The sequence below is a fragment of the Alosa sapidissima genome, chromosome 7 (genome assembly GCF_018492685.1).
Source record: "Alosa sapidissima isolate fAloSap1 chromosome 7, fAloSap1.pri, whole genome shotgun sequence".
In the NCBI taxonomy this organism is placed as follows: Eukaryota; Metazoa; Chordata; class Actinopteri; order Clupeiformes; family Clupeidae; genus Alosa; species Alosa sapidissima.
In genome coordinates, this window is record NC_055963.1 from 9,185,378 (window position 1) to 9,206,295 (window position 20,918).

Here is a 20,918-nt window from a genome sequence, read left to right on the forward strand (position 1 = left end):
CACTTACCAGGTCCGGGTTGGCCCAGTGGCCCTTGAGCGCTGCGGACACTTTGGCGAGGATGAGGTCGTTCATCTGCTGGGTGGCCTCAGGGTGATCTCTGCAGAGCACAGCAGAGCAGAGCAAAGGGAATGGGGCTACTAGATCAGAAACGTTGCACCCAATAATACTGATGAAACACGCTAAACAGCACTGCTGGTATACACAGGACAATACCGATGGACAGTGTCTTTACAATATTATCTCCCTTTCGAGGGCTCTTGTCCACTTCCAATGATCATGCATTTCACATTCATAATCCAAGGGGTCAATAATTTTTCGTTCTCTTCAAATCACTTGATATATTACCAGATGCAGTACATAAGACAGTACATAATACATAGTACTGAAGATGTGCTACATAAGATATGTAAGACGTACTAGATATTAAGTATATGCAAAGTCCTTTTAGGCCCTAAGTTCCTCCACTCGGCAGCCATATTGCAATGCTTTTTGGGCACTTATCGGGCATCCTATTCGGCAGAAATGCGCTTGCGCAAGGCTTCACGACACCAATCTTGCTCCAGCTGCGAGTTCACAACACATGATTGGCACGATGTCTTCACAACACACCATATGATTGGCTCAATGTATTCACATCACATCACATGATTGGCTGAATGTATTCACATGTCGACGTTTTGACGAGGAAGGGGTGGGATATGTGTAGACAGCGGCCATATTGGCGTTACAAACTAACCCCATGCATTTCTATGGAGGATGTTTTGAGTGTTGTGTCTCTGGTGTATGCAACAGGTGGTTGGTCTGTTACCTGGTGAGGAGACACATGAGCTGGCGCACCTCCTCGCGCATGCCACCGGTGCCGCGGCGCAGGTTGTACTCGAAGAGCTCGCGGATGAGGCCCTGCAGGACCAGGATCTGCCGGATGGCGGGGTTGGTGGCCAGGGCGCGCAGCAGCGTGATGCAGTGGCCCGTGACGGCCGATGCGCAGCCGTAGCACTTGGTGGACGAGGTGTGGCCGCAGCCCAGCACGGAGAGCGCGCGGTACTGGCTGGCCGTGAAGGTGGGCTGGTGGGCGCCAGAGCTGGAGCGCGAGGAACGCGTGGCCGCCTCACGCTGCTGCAGGTCATATTCCAGCAGCTCCTTACGCGACGCCAGCACTTTCTGCAGGAGAGAGAGAGAGAGAGAGAGAGAGAGAGAGAGAGAGAGAGAGAGAGAGAGAGAGAAAGAGAGAAAGAGAGAAAGAGAGAGAGAGAGCATGAGATGAACAGAAACACAGACAGGCAGTGTTCAGTGCACTGCATAGCAACGTAATTGTTTTTTTCCCCCCCAAGAAATATTCCTCCATGTAAAAGGCATTAATGTAGGGGCCTGTGGGCATTACAGGTACTGAACATAAATCATAATGAAAGTCTACTAATGGGCTAGGCTAATAACTTTGGGAAAGAGCTCAAAGCGTATCCAAAGAGGCACTAGTTTTTTCCATAATCCTGTTCTTTTTCTTTTTTTGAAGTATATTTTTGTGCTTCATGCCTTTATTCAGAATGAACAGTGAAAAGAACAGTGAAATGAGTGAGGAAATAAGATAGGGTGGGACTGGCCCCCCATCTTTGTATCTTTTTTTATAGTTACTGTGAATATATAACATTATAATATAATATGTAAATTCTGGTGTGGCATGTATAGTGTACCGTATTTTACGGACTATAAGTCGCACCGGAGAAAAAGTCGCACCAGTCATAAAATGTGGAAAATGAGGAAAAATGAGGAAACATATACATATATATATATATATATATATATATATATATATATATATATATATATATATATATAGCACCCGAGTCGCAGGAGCAGCCAAACTATAAAAAAACAAGTGCGACTTATAGTCCGGAAAATATGATAGTATAATCCTACCTGGATGATTTTGGAGAGCTCATCAAAAGAGGTCTTGCAGTCTCCGCTGTACTCCTGTGCCAGCTGCTGGATGTAGCGGTTCACACTGGCCGTGGAGGTGCCCAGGCCTGCACCGGCGCCCGTGTCATCCTGTGGACACACATACACACACCACTGACACGCTCCAGTAAGCTCACGCAGTCACTATTCAACACAAGGGCAAACCAACACATTACATTTGACATTCATTAATCAATTAAAAAAAAGGTTATAATAATAAAGCCTCCATCTTAACAAAAGGGGTCACAGGTAATGTCAAATCCAAACAGAATTATGAGAGAAAACGTCTGTGAGAAGAAAAACCAAAACAAGTTATGCTTTGACTCCTGATTGGGACAGATGGTCTTAGGGACCCACCTGTGTCTTCTCTGGGGCGGCCTCATTCACCTTGGACAGCAGGCTCTCCAGTTGGGGCCGGTGGCCCATGAGCTGGTGGTACACTCGGTCTGCCTTATCCAGCAGTGTGTTGATGTTGGTCACCGCCTGGCAAGGTCACACACACACACACACACACACACACACACAGACACACACACCAAGGACGTTAGGGAGATAAGGTTACCCACCCAGCTGAGACAGCGCATTATTTAATCAGACTGGAATCCAGCTGCAGTGATAGTCCTTCACCTTAGGGGCCGTTTATACGAGAACGATTGCGAAGGAAGACGACAAAATATTTCATCATAAGGGGCTTTCGTTTACACGGCGACCCCGCCATCGGGGCTTGAAGACGCACAAATCTGAAGACTCCTTCCAGAGTGTAGAGTTTTGAAGACGACCCGGGTTGCGTCTCCGTCTAAACGGCTAAACCAAAGATCCTTGATTACCTCTCTGGCTAAACTGTCAAATTAGAATGTCTGCGCGTGACGTACCGGGGTTCTATCACACCACCACCCAGCGGTCTGGAATGCATATCCAATCGAATATCACATACTCTTGCGTCTTCATATAAACAAAGATTTCCCCCTGAGAATGCTCGTCTAAACGCGAATAAAAAAACACAAAGACGAGACGCCACTTCTGCGTCTTCTCTTTTCATAGTCACCGTATAAACGTAGCCTTAGTGTTGAGCAACATTACCAAATGAGCAGATGCTCTGGTCCATGTTAATCTGCAGTGTGCATGGGCTTATAGTGTGTAGGCCACTGTCTGGGAGTGTGTATGGAAGTGTGTGCAGTGTTGAACAAAAGGACACAGATGCTCAGCCAGGTGTCTGTGTGTTTGTGTAGGTGTGTGTGTGTGTGTGTGTGTGTGTGTGTGTGTGTGTGTGTGTGTGTGTGTGTCTGTAGGGGGAGTGCTGGTTGTATCCTGTAGATGGGTGGTGTGTGTGTGTGTGTGTGTGTGTGTGTGTGTGTGTGTGTGTGTTTTCTTTTCACCTTCTTCCTGTCCTCTTCGTTCTCAATGGGATCCACAGCGCAGCAGGGCTTGGCGTACAGCATGAAATCAAAGCGGGCGTACTTGCAGAAGCCACAGGCGTTACACAGGAAGGGGTCCTTCTCATCGTAGTTTATGGATCTGGCAGAGAGGAGAGAGGCACAGTCAACATCGAGCCAGACATCTCCAAGTCACGTCATGGCTCATGGGGGAATTCGAGACCGAGACGTGTCGCTACGCAACACAACGCTGAGCGTTGGACCCACCTGCACTTGTGGCACTGGTACACGTTCTCTCCGCAGTTGCCACACACTCCTGGGTTGGCGGGCACAGACGCGCTGCACCGCGGGCACTGCAGCGTCTCCGTGGAGGCCTGGTAGTTCTCGTAGAAGTCGGAGAACTCGATCATCAGGTTGGACGCCACGATGGGCAGGGGCAGGTCGATTTTCACCTCCGTCTGGCCGGGGGTCAGCTGCACCTTCTTGGCCTTGTGCCAGCGGGCCGGCCTGAGGGAGAACCAAACAGAGGTCACCAGCATGTTGGGTTTGGACATTGGGTACATTAAATCAGGGGTCTTCAACCTTTTTTTAACCCAAGGACCCCTTGGCTGAGAGAGACACTGAGCACAGACTCATATGCAGCCTATACAATATTTTATAAACGAATACAAATCATCTTTTCTACGTTCTGTTTATGTCGCGGACCCCCCGGTTGAATATCACTGCATTAAATCATTGCACATGATTTCCTAACAAATGTACTCAAAACACATGACTTCTTTACGCTACACCTGATGCTACCAAATATACTACATTCACAAGTTTCAGAACGTCTATAAAAATTTAAGCAAGTTATTATTTATATTTAGTTTTTTTTATTTATATTTAGTTTATTTGATAGGGACAGATACAATGTACATAGGCAAACTGAAAATGGTTATCTGATGCACTATAGTGTTTATAGATAATGTTAATATAAGAAGGGCATTTTGTATGCAGTAAAAAGAGAAAGAGAAAGTAAGTGAGTAAGAAAGGGTCATAAAAATAAATAATTGATTTATTTGTAAGAAGGGAGACAAAAATCATCAACACAGATAAAGAAGGCTAAGAAATTAAAGGCTAGGTAAAATAATGAAGGCTGTGAAGGCAGTGAAACACCGTTTTGCCACAACTAAATGAACATTTGCACTCAAAAGCCAAGAGGCGCTGATAAATCCCTTTGAAGTGTTTTGAGCTGCTGCCACTCACTTGTTTTTCAGCTCCACGATGGCCTGCACTGTTCTATTGTTGTAGTACAGGTTAATGGTGCGCACCATCTTGGTGCGTTTGAGATCCCCGATCTTCACTGTGACTTTGCTGATGGTGTGGCTGCCGATCAGCTTGACCACCTGCTGGGTGGTGGTGTACCGCGTGTCTACCTTGATCGATGACAGTTTGATGTTCTGCAGAAACAGCAGTGGCAAATGGGTTTGAATGATGAAATATTTTTTCAACATGACACCCAATGAAACGGCATCAGTCACAGAGTTGAACATGCTTCGGTGTCACTTACTGAGAACGGCACTTCGGGGTTGTTGCAGACCAAACAGGGATCACTTTCCAGGTAAAATCCATCAAATTCGACGAGCCCAGACAGGGTGCTAAACAAGAGTACAAAAACCAGAGGGACAAAATCATTAAGCGGAATTCATAATGATGTTGTTGAAGTTAACTCTGAAGGAGGTCTTTGCAGATGCTTACTTGTAGATGTTGGAGTTGGGGTGGTTGGTGAGGATGTGGTTTTGGGTTCTTAGAATTTCCACAGCCTTCTGTGAGTACTCCTTCAGCTGTCATACAGAACATAAAATAGCATAACAGACACGTCTTAAACAATAGAATGCTTAAGGTCTACAATACAGTGCTTTGTTACTGTACATTTATGTGGAAGAAATTACATGAGTTTGTTGAGGCAGGACATTTCATGACACTGTGGGTGGACTCACCTTTTTGTCCGTCTGAGGCGTCTTGAGGGAGAAGTAGCCGAGCAGGTCCACAAACTGTGCCGCCTTGCGCCCGTACGCAGGGAGCTCTGGCCAGATGGCCCACATGAGGTCCAGGAGCAGCTCCTGCTGGGACTTGCTGGAGTTTCTGCAAGAGGACAAGTACAGGTGTTTTTCTACCTTTCTCAGGTAAGGCAATGTACAGGAAAAATAGTGATACAGAGACATTCAGACGGGCAAATTTTAAAGGAGAATTCCGGCCATTTTTTAACATAAATCTCGGTTTGTTGAGGTTACCGAGTACTGTCGGTAAAAAAAACAAACATAGGCCCCAGCTGTGACGCGACTGGCTGGGCCACCTGCACCGTATGCCGACGACCCGGGTTCGATTCCCGCCCCGTGGTCCTTTCCGGATCCCACCCTGACACTCTCTCCCACTCACTTCCTGTCACTCTCCACTATCCTATCTAATTAAAGGCATAAAAAGCCCAAAAAATATACTTAAAAAAAAAACAAAAAACAAACATAATATATAAATCATGCTCCTAGAGTGTAGGGGCTTTTCTCAATACAAAGTATGTTAAAGAACGGTCTCCCGTTCTTGAAAGTTTGAACTTGAAAAGTTAAGATTGTGAGTCCAGACTCTGGAGAACGCAAGGACACACTACGCTCAATTTGCAGTTTGAGACCGCAGCATTCTTACCAACGGCAGCCTCGGAACAGCTCGAGAGTCTAGTCATTTAGGCCTACCTATTGCTCTGTCTACCCAGTATTTCTGACATTTACAATAAAACATAATTTACCAGCTTGTTTAAAGTTTGTTTTTCATTTCGAAATTTTTTATTAAATATTAATAAGAATATATTCACGTGCTCGTGGGAACAATGTTTAAGTGACAGTTATGATTTAACTTTAGTTGTGAAGCCTGTAGCCTACTGTTTATAGCCTAAACATGGATCGGATTGTAGTAGCAATTATGATTGTGGAATCTTCAATCCACCAAGTCACCACACGATGCATTCTTGATAAAACCAAGGATTCGAGAACACTTCCGGGAATGTAATGCGTTCTTGAATAAATGCGAACTTGTGAATTTGAACAGTACTTCGGTGGTGATTGATGACGTTTCAGAACGATTTTCAAGTTCATGAGAACACAAGTATAGAAAAGAACGCATATTGAGAAAAGCCCTAGAGCTATTGGCTGCAGCAACTCGAGCTAGGTAGCACAATTTGTTTTTGTACCGACAGTACTCAGTGACCTCGAGGAACAGTGATCTATGTGAAAAATGGCTGGAATTGTCCACATTTCAATGGAAAGAACAATAACATATTGGCAAGTTTTTTTTAATAATATAGTTTATGATGGAAGTCATTGTTATGAGTTGGAAAACTAATCCTCCTCTGTGCCTAGATTCAGTTAACTGAACAAGGTGGAGGAGATACTGTACAAGTCCAGGGTGTGTCTGTGGCTTGCAGATGTAGATGTGTACCTGTAGATGTGCAGGGCCAGGCAGTGGGCTTGCCAGCGCACAGACGAGGAGTTGGACTCCAGGAGGAAGCAGCGCAGGAACTGGATCAGAGTCTCCTTGTCTGCAAACTTGTTTAGCTGACTGACCAGAGCAGTGCACAGCTGATCCTCAAGACTACCAACGCCCTCTCCTGGTCAACGCAAGGACAAACGTGGTCAGCTTTATCACAATGCAACTTTAAATGATTCTATTTTCTTTAACTGGATATTATAACAAATCACTGACACGGATCTCATTTTTGTATAATGAAATAAAGATTTTTCAATCACTGAAATTGAACAATTAGAACAAAATAACAAAAATAAAGAGGCTCCAAGAGTTGTCATTGTACTAAAATCTTTTTCCAATGTGCCACATCTTCTCTTCAATGGCTAGACACATAACAGAAACTAGGCGGCTGCTTCCCATTTCCTCCACTCACCCTCTTTCTCCTTCTCCTTGTCCTCCTTCTTGCTCTTCTTGCTGGAGGACTTGCTCTGGGAGGACTGGGAGGCCCCTGATCCGCCGCTGGAACCGCCCGAGGAGGAGGCTGCCAGGACCTTACTGCCACACAGGGCACAGGACAGCAGCTGCAGCAGCACAGGGGACACGCCCTCGTCCACCAGGAAGCTCACCTGCAGCAGGAAGTACAGGACCGCTATGGAGAGAGAGGGAGGGAAATGGAGAGAGAGAGAGAGAGTTATTTAGAGAAGCCACACACACAGCACTTGGGAGAACTTACTTAATGACAAGTTATCATCAATTATGGTGTGACTTATTACTAAACAAATGGCACGTTTGACTTTTTGAGCTTTTGTTTTTGTTTGTCTATTGCATGACAAAAGCTAATCTGTTAAAGGAGCCCTCAGGAACACATGCTGATGAGCCCTCAGGAACACATGCTGATGAGCCCTCAGGAACACATGCTGATGAGCCCTCAGGAACACATGCTGATGAGCCCTCAGGAACACATGCTGATGAGCCCTCAGGAACACATGCTGATGAGCGCCTCACTACTTACACTCATCCTTCATGCAGAACTTCTGCCAGTTGATGGTTCTTTGAGTGGCAATTTCTGCACAGGCCTTCAGATGCTCCATCTGTGAAAGATTAACAGATTGCTTTTATTTTTTATTTTTTAGCCATATCCTCTGTGCAGCACTTTGGTCAGTGGAAACTGTTTTAAATGTGCTCTATAAATTAAATTTACTTACTTACTTACTATAAACAAACGATTGATCGATAGATAAACACTTTATTGATCCCCAAGGGGAAATTCGAGGCAAATTCAAAATTCAATAAATCCCAACACACTTGGTGTTTATAACCAGCTTCAAAACAACAACAGGAAACAAAGCGGCAGCACTCACCAGGCTGATGAGGGTGTCATACTGCAGGGCGGAGCCCGAGGACGCCGTGACGACGCCGGCGCGCAGGAAGATGCCCTGCTCCTCCAGCAGCTTCTTGATGCCACGCACGTGCGAGTCCAGCGTGTGCAGGTCGCGCAGCTGCCGGTACTTCTCCTTGGAGCCGCAGATGAACAGCAGCAGCTTGCGCACCTGTCTGCGCACAAACGGCGTCTGCTGGATCATCAGGTACTGCAGAGAGAGAATTGGAGGAGAGGCAGTTAGAGCATTCAAACACCAGCACTAAGGGTACGTTCAGACTTGGCGTCTTTTTCTGACAAAAGAAGTTATGCAGACCGCTTTTTCAGTTTGAAAAAAAAAATCTGCCAGCGTTCTTGTTCCAAAAAGCAGCCGGAAGCGTCTTTTTGCGATAGACAAAGTGACTAACGTACAAAATGCCGCGGAAGAGAAAACTCACGTTGGCTATTGCTTTTGGTATGTTATGGTAAAGTTGTGAAGTCATGTCAAACAATTCCCTATGCTCAGACACTAAAACGAGTCTCTCGACCGGTGTTCTGTCACCTTCTGGGAAACCACAGGTCTCGGTAATCTGCTTGTGATTGGTCATCTGTAAAAAAGACAGCATGACGTATGGCGTTTTTCCGCTAGAAGTTGAACATTTCTCAACTTCTGAGCTGCAGAAAAAGACGGTTGCAGTCGCGTTTTAAAAGAAGCCGACGACTTTTTTGAAAACACGGTCTACTCCATAGGGTTATAATGTAAAACGGACGCCGGCAGCTGAGAAAAAGACGCTTAGTCTGAACGTACTCTTAGACAGAAATATTCTTTTAGCAGATGCTTTTATCCAAAGCAACTTACATATCAGAGTTTCCCATACATTGACTTATTTGTGGCGGCCCACCACAATATCAACATTGACCACCACAATGATTTTCCAGGTTGTACCAAAAATTGTGCTTAAATCTAGTTAGCATCATAACCATGCTGCGCTAATTTGTTAAAAACGGTTCAAGTTAATTCTGCATTCATTAATTCATTCAAGTTAATTCTGCAAAACTGCCACCACAAATAGAATTAAATTCTGTGGGAAACACTGCATATGTCAATTATATTACAAGGCTCATTATAGAATAGGAATACAGAGACATAAAAAAAGGGAGATTCTGATTACAGGTCAACATGATACTGTTACTGAACCACCTAAAGCTATGGTTATGAGAGGAACTGCGGAAAGTCTCACCATAACTTCTGAGAACAGCTACACACTACAGCGGTTGCATAAAGAGTAGGAGCGTAGAGAAAAGACCAGTTAGGAGGCTACCTCGGACAGGAAGTAGAACCAGGAATGGTCAAAGATGGGGGGTGGGATGCGTGGGTTGGTGTCGGCGATCTTCTTGATCTGGTAGGGCAGCCGAAGCACCATCTCGGTGAGCAGCTGAGAGTAGGCCTCAAACACGTCAGAGGCGTGGCCCTGTGATGAGCAAGACTGTTACACCAATCATCAGAAGGATAGGAGACAAAAATACAACATCTCACAACATGCTGTGAGATGATCATTCATAAAAGTATTTAATTATTATTAAATAAATTAATTTATTTAATTTAACTGTGCTGTTCCTGATCATCTCCAACAAATCAACCACACATGTTATTATAGACATAAGAGTAAAAATCTCTTCAAAACGTCACTGTCTTTGTCTTGTACTCTCACAGCGGCTGCAGCTGGCACCCTGAGAGACTGTTCAGGCTGGACGGCAGTGACCCACGCACCTTGACATACTGCCGCAGGAAAAAGGGGCTCATGTCCGGTGGGGAGGAGGACGCGTGGGGCTTGAGCAGCTGGCTGGCGGCCGCCGGCTCCTCCTCGCCCTGCTGCGTCTTCCAGAACTCCAGCAGCGACTTGAGCACGTGCAGACAGTAGTCGATGGCACCTAGGCTGAGCAGGGCTGTCGCCGTGGCGTTGGAGATGAGCGACGACGACTGCAGAGAGAGGCAGGGGGAGAGAGAGAGAGAGAGAGAGAGAGGCAGAGAGAGAGAGAGAGAGAGAGAGAGAGAGAGAGAGAGAGAGAGAGGCAGGGAGAGGGGGAGAGAGAGAGAGAGAGAGAGAGAGAGAGGAGAGAGGAGAGAGAGAGAGAGAGAGAGAGAGAGAGAGAGAGAGAGAGAGAGAGAGAGAGAGAGAGAGAGAGAGAGAGAGAGAGAGAGAGAGAGAGAGAGAGAGAGAGAGAGGTTAGGCATCATTCAAGGCTTGCTTCCTTTATAGGACTTTTCTTTTTAACTGATTCATTTTACACTGCACTGTCATTTTTTGCATTTCTGTTAAGCTGACACTGCAACTGTAGTCAACGTTTTTTAACCGCTCATTTCCTTCATGCCACAGACGGATTAAAATAGTACTGGGCAATTCCATGGAAAATTACATTTTTTGTAACATCCATAACGTCAATAAAATGTGATGGTATGGTATGATGTGAATGATTAAATTAAATTTGGCTGAAGAATGTACATGAGAAAAAATGCACAAAAAATGAATGTTATCATTCACATCATACAAATGCCAAGGCATTTCCCTGGCGTTATGGATGACTAAAGTCCATTTTCCGTGGAATTGCCCTACACATGGTGGGAGAAATCAACTCAAATCCTTTAGTTCTGTGCTGCTATATTATTCTATACAGTTATACTACATTGTTGGTATAGCCATTATTTACATCCATGACCATGACCATCCATGACCCTACAGCATAACAGCTTGCAGTGCTAAGACGTCTAGTGTGCATAGTGAGCAGTTGTGAATGATGAGGTACCTCAGATGAGGATTTGGATCCAGATTTGGTGCGAGACATGAAGACGCTGAGGAGCCTCATGATGACCAGGTGGACCTCGTTGATGGGACTCCTCTCGTTTTTCTTGGAGACGTCCTGCTGATCCCAAATAAACGCACAAAAGTATTAGGAGGACCTTCTCACAGTCCTAATAGGATCATCATCATAGAGAATTCCACATCATAGAGGACCAGCAAGAACAAGAACCCAAATAGCTCTGGTTGGATGGCTTTTGTATGTTGGTGTGTATTCAGACAAGGTGCTCGTGTGTGTGTGTGTGTGTGTGTGTGTGTGTTGGAACTATGGAATGAAAATAAGCTTTTGTTAATTTGCCAATGTGGTGTTTTGAGGCTCTTGCTCAGCTACAACGTGCTGAGACTGTGGGGATGTGTCAGATTTTTCGGGTCTTTATCTGTGCGCGTGTGTGTGGCGGACCTTCTTGTGCATGCCGAGCTCGGCGATGAGCTGCGACAGCAGGTCGTCCAGCGCCCCCTTGTCCTTCTCGTCCTCTCCGTCCAGGTCTGCGGTCAGCATGAGGATCACCTGCATGTAAGGGATGGCGCGCACGCCGCCCCACGCTGTGCAGCTGGGACAGGTGTTGCAGCAGACGTTCCAGCAGCATCAGACGCACCATGTGCAGTCTGCAGAGACCAACAACACACGGACTTACTGCCTGATACAGGCTCCACATCACATCACATCACATCACAAAATTGCAGAATAAGCTGCAGGGATGATTTTCAAAATGTAAGAAGTAGTCGACATCTTTTTAAAAACCCACCCACTAGTGAACCCAGATTGAGTGGGTGTGAGAGAGCTGACCTGTTGCTGGTGTGGATGTCCCCCTCGGTCTCGCCCTCCCCCTCCGAGCCGTCCCCCTCCTGCTGGGCCGTGGTGGTGCTGATGGCCCCCGTGCTGGAGCTCACGCTGCCGGGGCCCGCCGGGTGGCCCTCCCCCGTGGCGTCCCCGTACGCACTGCTGCGGCCGGACACTGGAGGGGGAAGACGCGCACACACCACACGCATACACACACACACGCCACACACACACACACACACACACACACACACACACACACACACCACACGCACACACACCACACGCACACACACCACACGCACACTTAGTCCACTGACAAGGCTCATGAAATGACAGGTACCGTCTGTCTTTACGATTGTCTGAACAGAGTGTGCCCTATTTTTGGTAACAAACCCCATCATTCCAACTGGTTCACCTAATTACCTTGAGGTGAATCTCAGCATTAACACAACGTTATAAGGTCTCTAGAGCAAACACTCAAAAAACCCTTTTGAGTCCATAGAGAATCTAGAACTCGGAGGGTGGGCAGACCTGACCAACCAACAACAACAACAAAAAAAAAAAAAAAGTCCATGACTTTGTTTTTGTTTTTTACCGTTGTGCTCTCCGGCCACGGAGTCGATGGCGCTGCCGCCGCTCTCGGAGCCCACGCTGCCCCCGTGCTCGGCGGGAGAGGTGCGCAGCGTGGAGCCGTCCGTGGCCGCTGTGCTCCCCTCGTCGTCCGAGGCCGGGGCTGAAAGCAGAACCAGAGCTGTTACAGGGGAAGAACACAGCAGGCTTTGCTAAGGGCTCGCTCTAAAGAGGGAGACAGCAGTCACCAAAACAACAACAACAACAACAACAACACATGACAACAAATGCTTGACAAAAAACAGCAATAGCAAGCATGCAAAACTTTACCAAAAGACATAAACTTAACTAAAAGGTGCCAATGTATGGTTATGGTTAACACAGACACAAAAAAACATTTCATTTAAAAGTTTATAAAAAATGGTACAACTAAGATACAACAAAGTAGAAGACTATGAAAGTGTCACGTTATCTATAAGTTTGACTGTGTCAACAATTATGACACTACATACAACAACTGTATAGCTACACATATACATCATGGTCTTGGTATTTTAGCATTTGTTAATGCCTACTGTGCATATATGTAACCAAGGATGGGAGTGCTGGTGTTAGGAGAGATGACTGGAGAGAATGGGGCTGGAGGTTACCTGATGCAGTCGTGTCTGAGAGGGTTCCTGCGTCCAGTGACGAGGAGCTGGGGGCCTGGCCAGACAGACCCAGACTCTGGAGACCCAGAGCACTGCTGCTGCTGCCTGCACAGCAAACACAGGAGCATTAACATGAGAAGGTGATCAGCTCTGTTAAACCTCATCTCTGCTTCTAGGAGCATTAACATGAGAAGGTGATTAGAGGGTGGGGAGCTGTGAGGACCTTGCTGACCTTGCTGGTCCTGCTGAAGGCTGAGAGCGATGGCCAGCTCCACCATGGTCTCGTCGTCGGCGTCCGGAGGGATGTCCAGCATCGGGGGGAAGCCTTCGGCCCCGGCCAGCAGCGCCTCCAGGGGCGACGGGTTCCCGTTGTTCACGCTCTCCGCCGTCTCCAGGACCATGGACTCAGACTGCAGGGGGCGCAAGAGAGCGAAATATATAACACCCGTAGGGGGCGCAAGAGAGGAATATATAACACCCATAGGGGGCGCAAGAGAGGAATATAAAAAACACTAGGGGGCACGCAAGAGAGGAATATATATATATATACCCCTATATATAACACCCATAGGGGGCGCAAGAGAGAGGAATATAAAACACCCATCTGCTACAAACCCGGCAAACAGAAGTGATAAGAGTACAAGAACTTCACTGAGCTGCACAACTTATATGTAACAGGAAATTACTCTACCTACACAACGCACAACTACACCACTAACAAGTCAGTAGAGTAACAATTGCCAGAGTAAACAATTCCAAAGGTGCCAATATGTAACAGAAAAAGTAGTACAAAAAATAGCAATAGAATCGGAATTGATGTAATGTCAAGCAGCTGAGAGAGTCCAGAGGAGTGAAAGCTCCCTTTGGGGCGAAGCTCACCACCATCTCAAAATCGCCGTGATCCACCTCGCTTTGCTCTTGGCTCTCCTGGCGGCCGCTCTCTCCTGTGGTCATGCCCGACGGTTGCATTTTGTCATCGGCGTCGTCGTCGTCATCATCATCTTTGTCACCTGGGCGAGAGAATCAGTAATTAGGAGACGGACAAACAAAAAGGCCCCAAGCCCCTTCAGCTGGTGGTTTAGCCAACTTTACAAACTACAAGCGGAAGGATGCCATCCAAAAGGCACAACTAGGGCTGGGCGATAAAACGATAGCGATATGTATCGCAATAGACATGTAATCGATATCAATAAAAAAAAAATATGTTCGATAGAACATTCGATAATTAAAAGCAATCTCTCTCTCTCTAAGTTCTAATAATCTCAATCCCGATGCAAATGGAAAAGTATTTTCCAAGACTCAAACGGGCCTGTCCCAAGGAGAAAAAGTATTCATTTGAAACTTAAACACACATGGGGAAACTGAACAGTCTAACCAGACTATGATAAACTAGCAAATTAAGCTAATTTGTTTACAATATTTCCAGGCTTCAACCAGTGCTGCTTTTCATTCAGACTTATGTGCACATTTATTTATTTGAATGTTTTTCATGATTATGTTGCTATTTCTTTTCCCTGTTTGCTTTGATTGATAACTGAGGTAATTAAAATCAGAGGAAGGTTAAGTTTAAAATAAAACTGTTTAATTTGAACTTTTTTTCTTCTGGTCCTTATCTGAAATAGATTTAAAAAAAAAAAAAAATCAATAATTATCGATATCGACTGATATGAAATACTTATATCGTGATACAGTTTTCAGCCATATCGCCCAGCCCTAGGCACAACCCTTCCAATTCTCAGTAAAAACTACAGCTAAAAGCACAGTTTGTTGCCCATTGCTCTACTAACTGACCACTGCAAGCTTCGGACTGGTCGAGACTGGGGCAGCGGTACGTACCCATGGGTGTGTTGGAGCGCGGTGGAGAGGGCAGGGTCACGTGGCGGCGCTTGTTCCTGGGCCGCAGGACGCGGATGAGGGCCTGCTTGCAGGCGAAGCTCACAGACGTGTCCTGTTGGGATTAAAACAGACAGAGGCTTTGTGGTCATTCACTGATGAGCCAAGACCTGTAAAATGACAACGAGAGGCCAAGACCAGCACACACACAAAAATCAGAACCAGAACTAGGTTGCTGAGTTGGATTCTGCTTTTTTTGGTCTTAAAGGAGAACTCCGGCAGCCAGGCAGCTACAGTGCTACACTTTGGGGGCATCTTTAAAATCATGCCCACCGAGTGTAGCACAGTAGCTGCCTGGCTGCTCTAACGCTCCCCCAAAATGTTGGTAAAGACCAATTGGGCAAAGTAAAAAGTGGAAGATGAAGAGTAAAACGTGTAGACCAATTAGCTCAGTCATCAATAGGTTTGCAAAACTTACTGGACACAGCAGCATTTGCATGTAGATTTTGGAGGCCACGTTGATGTAGTCCAGTTCGCAGGTGCAGTAGCCATGGATGATGTCCACAAGAGCATTCACTGTGGCCTCGATGTGGGTAAGCCCTGAGAAGACCCATTCAATACAATCATTTAAATTCATACCATTTACCACCACTACTCAGAAATGAATTAAAGTGTATGTCTGAGATTCTCCAATCTGGGCTGGCCTATCAAGCCTGCATGGGTGTAGCCTTCTGATTCAGTGCTTGATCAATTTGGTTAGATTGTGTCTGGAGTAAAAATCTATAGACCGGTCCCAGGTTGAAGAATCCCAAAGTTTCTCTTTAAGACTAATGACCCAATGACTTGAGCTAGTTGAGAAACTGAGGTGGTGGGGGGGGACTGCGTACCTGGCAAACAGGCCGGAGCCAGGAAAGCATTCTTTGGTTTGAGAGCGTGGAGCTTCCAGAAGTTATTCACCAGCTGCATGATGAAGTTGCAGCCCTCGCCGTCAGCTTGCTTCTGGCCATCTTCGGTCATCTCTGTGGCAGACATTTGACATTAATACTACAATACAGCAGCATCTGAAAAACACATCTATTGGACTCAAGACATCCCTTCCCCCTTATCTATCCAAACGGGGTATTTGACTTTCAATTCATTTGGCAAACGTATGACTCAGGAGGTGAAGCAGTTCCGGTGAGAGGCGGTACCTGACTCGGCATGTGGGAGTTTGGTCTCGGTGAAGTGCACCAGGTTGTTGGGCCTCATGATGGCAATGGAGCGGGCGGTGATGACCAGCCTCTGGAACACGTCGGGGTCCAGCTCCTTCATGTCCTTACTGCAGCTGCTCAGACACTGCACTGCGTTGCTCAGCAGGGACTGGTCCTGCAGGCCAGTCAGGTAAATCACACACACAGCCAGAAAGACACACACACACACACACACACACACACACACACACACACAGGCAGACACACAAGACACACACAGACAGACACACAAGACACACACACAGACACAGACAGACACACACACACAGTCAGGATTTCCCAGCAGTTTGTATTGTGCAAAATGCTGAACAGAGCAGACAGAATGAGGGCTTGTTGATGTGGGCGGGTGGGCGGCCTGTACTGTACCTTGTGGTTGTGGTAGGCGACGCGGCTGGTGTGCAGACTGGCCAGGAGCCCTTTGGTCTGCTGCTGCACGCCTGCAGGGGTGGGCATGGACAGCAGCAGCGTAGCCAGCTCCAGAGCGGCCGTCTTGTTCTTCTCCTGTAAGAGCAGACAGACACGCTAAGTCCACGTTCCTACTGCAGACAGGCGTATAAAGGATTTCTCTAGTAAGCCTTTTGATACTTTTTGTCAGCTTTCGGTTTCTTTTTGTTATTGTTTTTTTTAATTTTTTTTATTCACTTCAAAATGGAGTCCCTAACATGCTGTCTGAGTGCTAAGAGCCGTGTTAACGCGTGGGTCAACAGGTCAAAAAGTCCTCACCTTCTCAGTGGAGGATTCCACCGCAAAGCAGCTTTCCAACGCCTCCAGAGAACTGACCACCAGTCTGAGGACACACAACACAGCAGTGACCAAAAGGACGAGAAGAACTCATGCATTCTCTATGAGAAGTAAACTAAAACTAGTACAAACAGCAGCAGTAGCAGCAAAAAAAAAAAAAAAATACAAATACAAGTAGTCACATTGTTGAAGGTATGCAATAGCATGAGTGCTTTGTGAGAGCAGTACTCAAACCGTTCAGATCTACAATTCTCAGCAAAGCTTCCATTGTAAACTTCAATCACTTCAAAACACAAGCCCGTAATTTACGATGGCTTCAATCTTCAATCTTACTTTGTGTCTTCAAGTGTACACACACAAACACACACACTCACACACAGCCCACACAAACACAAACACACGCATACACACGCAAACACCATGCAAACAAGCAGAGAAAGGGCGATTACTAACCGGTCCAAGGTTGATAAGGACTCAGTTTCACAACTTTTTTACCGATTTTTTGTTTTGGGAGCAAAGAAAAAGAAAAATGTGTGAGGATCACAAGAAAGAAACATGTAAAAAAATGATTATTTTTCTTAAAAGAATGTCAACAGAGGAAGTTGTTAAGCATGCAATAACAGGCCATTAATGACAGCAGCCATGCACACAAACACACACACACACACATCTAGGACGGATAAGAACACAGCCCCTCACCTTCTCACCAGGGCCACACACACACACACACACACACACACACACACACACACCTCGCCTCTATACACTAACATAAGATTCAGTTCCATTGATCACAAAGACACTGGAGAATAGGGGTACATGGGTAAATATTGCAGGGTCTCTCAATAGCATCTGTGAACTCTGTGTATACACAACAAATACATGTGTGTGTGTGTACAACAGACTCAAATGCATTTTAACATTTAAGCGTGCTTTGCATGTAAAAAAAGTAACCCACAGCTATGTACGTCACGTCATACTCTGGATCTCTTCTGAGAACAGATCGATTTGACACAGACATAGACATAGACACACACACACACAGACACACACACACAGGGACAAACGCACACACACGGCAGGGTGCATGTGGTTGTTCATACCTCTCCAGCACAGTTCCACTGGTGGAGGCGGGGACGGTGATGTCGCTGTCGCTGGCGCCGTTGCCGGGGTTGAGGTTGGGGCTGCACACGTTGTTGACGGAGGCCGAGGGGAAGTCCTCCGGAGGCTCGTCCGGCCAGCCAAACTGCTCCTTGGTCTTGCCGTAGATCTTCAGAGAGTCCAGCATCGTGACGCCAGCAGGGTCCACTGAGGCTCCGACTAGGAAGAGCGGAGAGGATGATAGAAGGGAGAGGAGAACGAGAGGAGGAGAGAGGGAGAGGGCCATAGCATAGAAAGAGGGAGCCATTAGAAAAAGGTGGATAGAAAGAAAAAAGAGAGCGAGGGATGGAAGAACATATGGAAGACAGGACAGAGGGGGTTTCAGACAGAGTGTCAGTGTCAGGAAATGCACACAAAACATACTAGAAAATGCACACAATACATATACACGAATCCGATGAGCGTTCTGTGGAGGCTGCCATCTTGTGGCGACGCCATTACTGAGCTGTTACTGGTATGTAAACAAACCTCCGTGATAACGCACCCGAATCCAGTAGGAGGCACTGGCCCAATGCTACCCAGCAACAGCTCAGTAATGAATCCATCCAATATCCAATAGGAGGCACTGGCCCAATGCTACCCAGCAACAGCTCAGTAATGAATCCATCCAATAGGAGGCACTGGCCCAATGCTACCCAGCAACAGCAATGTAAACAGCTCAGTAATGGCGCCCGCTTACTTCCAGTAGTTCCGCCGGATTCACTTATACGGTCTGTATATTTATGCTTATGGTTTATATATTTGTGGTTTCTGTTTATATTCATTATTGATCATTTCATATTGAATTGATATTATTATTATTATTACTAATTTGCCTAAAGCAGACTTTTTAGTGTATTTTTAACTATTGTAATGTTAATATTCCTGTAAGTCACTTTGGACAAAAGCATCTGCCAAATTCCATAACATACCAATGTTGAACAAAATGGACAGCAACACAGAGAGAGCTAGAGAGGGGGGTGGACTAAAAGCCATCGAAGGCAAACCCTTCAGAGGCGGTGGGCTCTTACTGAAGACGGCGAGCTTCTTGTCAGCCTGCAGGGCCTCCTCGCGCGTGAAGGGGAAGTCGAACCAGCGCGAGCGCGTCAGGTTCAGCTGCATGCTGCGCCCAAACACCTCCACGTAGGACGGCGCGCGCTCGATGGCCTGCGTGCCCACCTGCACCCGCATGCCCGTCATCACCATGGAGCTGTTGTTGTTCACAATCTCCACCGTGAAGCCGCCAGGCTGGGGGACCAGAACAGAGGTCAGAGGTCAAGCATTAGGATAAAAAGCTGATTCATGGAAATCCATTAAAATCTTGCATTGAACACTTCACTTATAACTGCACTATACCAGCAGCCACTTGTAGCAGAGACTTTTTAATGAGACACAGCACTTAAAAAATCCTCCATAGAAATGCATGGGATTAGTTTGTAACGCCAATATGGCAGTTGTCTACACATATCCCGCCCCTTCCTCGGCAAAAAAGTCGATATGTGAATACATTGTGCCAATCATATGGTGTGTTGTGAACACATCGTGCCAATCATTTGTTGTGATGTGTGCTGGAGCAAGGGAGCCTTACGCATGCGCATTTCTGCCGAAATAGATGCCCGATAAGTGGCCAAAAAAGTTACAATATGACCACCGCGTGGAGGGACTTGCTGTAAAGGACTTTGCATGTAGTGCTAAAATAAAACTACCCATAACAATAGAAAAGACATTCGGCACATGCTCATGGATGCATGTGATAGCAATTATTTTAGGGTTTCAAAACTACTTTTAGTTAGCCATGTGGCCCCTCTTGGCATTAAACAAAGACACCCTCCCCTCCCCCAATGAAATGCTAATGTACTGGTTCCAAGGGCCATCAGATCCACAAGACAAAGGATGTTACCTTGCTATAATGTATCCATGTGTCATGAAATGTAAATATATTAATGTTTGGTATCATTGTAATAGTCTCAGTACAAGGATTGTAATGATTTGATTGTGAGAATGTTTGGAACATTCTATAAGTGATATTTCTGATATACAAGATATCTCTCCTCATGCTATTCAGATAGGTGTGAAGTAGGTGTGAGTAGGTGTCTGATGCCATCTGGAGAACCAACCATGTGGGATTGTTTTGCCGCCAATTCTGCCTTTGTTTAACCCATACATAAGTGACTAACTTGCATTGTTTGTTAGAAGAAGAAGAACAAGATGCAGAACTGAGGAAGAGAGGGAGAGGTTGATCATAGACCATTTTTTACCCTCTCTGCTTGTAACAGAATAAACCTGATTCCTGAGTGTTCCTGAAGTTTGCCAGTCTAAGTTAATATTAAGTAATTATTCACCACAATTACTTTCACATGATGTGGGTGACTACAGTTTAAAATGTACTGAAGTGAAACATGTACCTTGGTGTTGGCCACGTACATCCCCGTGGAGTTGAGGCGGTGTTTGATCTGCTGTCCGTTGTAGACCTGCAGCAGGTCGTTCCCACCGTACTCAACCTCTGTCAGCTGCTGGTTGTGCTCAAAGAAATCCACTGGGAAGGTCATCTGGCTTGATGTCCTTGTGGCTGGTACAGCAGAAAGAAATAAGATTCAGGAAACAAAAAAACTCAAAAGCCACATCTGCTCAATTAAGTGCACATGCAAAGCCAACAAAAATGATTCTCCCCAGAGTCATTTTGAAGGACTGGCAAATTGAAGGTAAACAGTAAAAAATGTCTTGGATTTATTCTGGATTAACCAGCAGTACAGAACGAACGAACACAAACACGCACGCACGCACGCGCACACACACACACACACACACACGAAAACAGCTGTTGTTTGGTGCTAAATGGTAATAAAATGTTTCAGGTGCTCTTCAAGGGAAGTGGGCAGATATGATTAAAGAGAATGAAGGTAGATCCCG

General features: G+C 46.0%; 1 protein-coding gene across 1 annotated transcript in view; it reads right to left on the reverse strand.

Moving 5' to 3' along the window:
• ubr4 (ubiquitin protein ligase E3 component n-recognin 4) overlaps positions 1 to 20,918 on the reverse strand; it is a 62,809-nt gene that overhangs the window by 15,450 nt on the left and 26,441 nt on the right. The window contains 33 exon segments of the mRNA XM_042097405.1: positions 8 to 98; positions 810 to 1,162; positions 1,916 to 2,044; positions 2,312 to 2,437; positions 3,331 to 3,469; positions 3,595 to 3,834; positions 4,576 to 4,769; positions 4,880 to 4,967; positions 5,068 to 5,153; positions 5,310 to 5,454; positions 6,799 to 6,967; positions 7,259 to 7,474; positions 7,838 to 7,916; positions 8,187 to 8,414; positions 9,505 to 9,654; positions 9,954 to 10,163; positions 10,988 to 11,101; positions 11,441 to 11,578; positions 11,580 to 11,646; positions 11,828 to 11,996; positions 12,420 to 12,557; positions 13,045 to 13,149; positions 13,277 to 13,454; positions 13,924 to 14,054; positions 14,881 to 14,992; positions 15,356 to 15,477; positions 15,765 to 15,896; positions 16,068 to 16,242; positions 16,494 to 16,628; positions 16,851 to 16,914; positions 17,972 to 18,188; positions 19,040 to 19,256; positions 20,414 to 20,577. Of these exon segments, the coding sequence (XP_041953339.1) occupies positions 8 to 98; positions 810 to 1,162; positions 1,916 to 2,044; positions 2,312 to 2,437; positions 3,331 to 3,469; positions 3,595 to 3,834; positions 4,576 to 4,769; positions 4,880 to 4,967; positions 5,068 to 5,153; positions 5,310 to 5,454; positions 6,799 to 6,967; positions 7,259 to 7,474; positions 7,838 to 7,916; positions 8,187 to 8,414; positions 9,505 to 9,654; positions 9,954 to 10,163; positions 10,988 to 11,101; positions 11,441 to 11,578; positions 11,580 to 11,646; positions 11,828 to 11,996; positions 12,420 to 12,557; positions 13,045 to 13,149; positions 13,277 to 13,454; positions 13,924 to 14,054; positions 14,881 to 14,992; positions 15,356 to 15,477; positions 15,765 to 15,896; positions 16,068 to 16,242; positions 16,494 to 16,628; positions 16,851 to 16,914; positions 17,972 to 18,188; positions 19,040 to 19,256; positions 20,414 to 20,577 (5,021 nt within the window).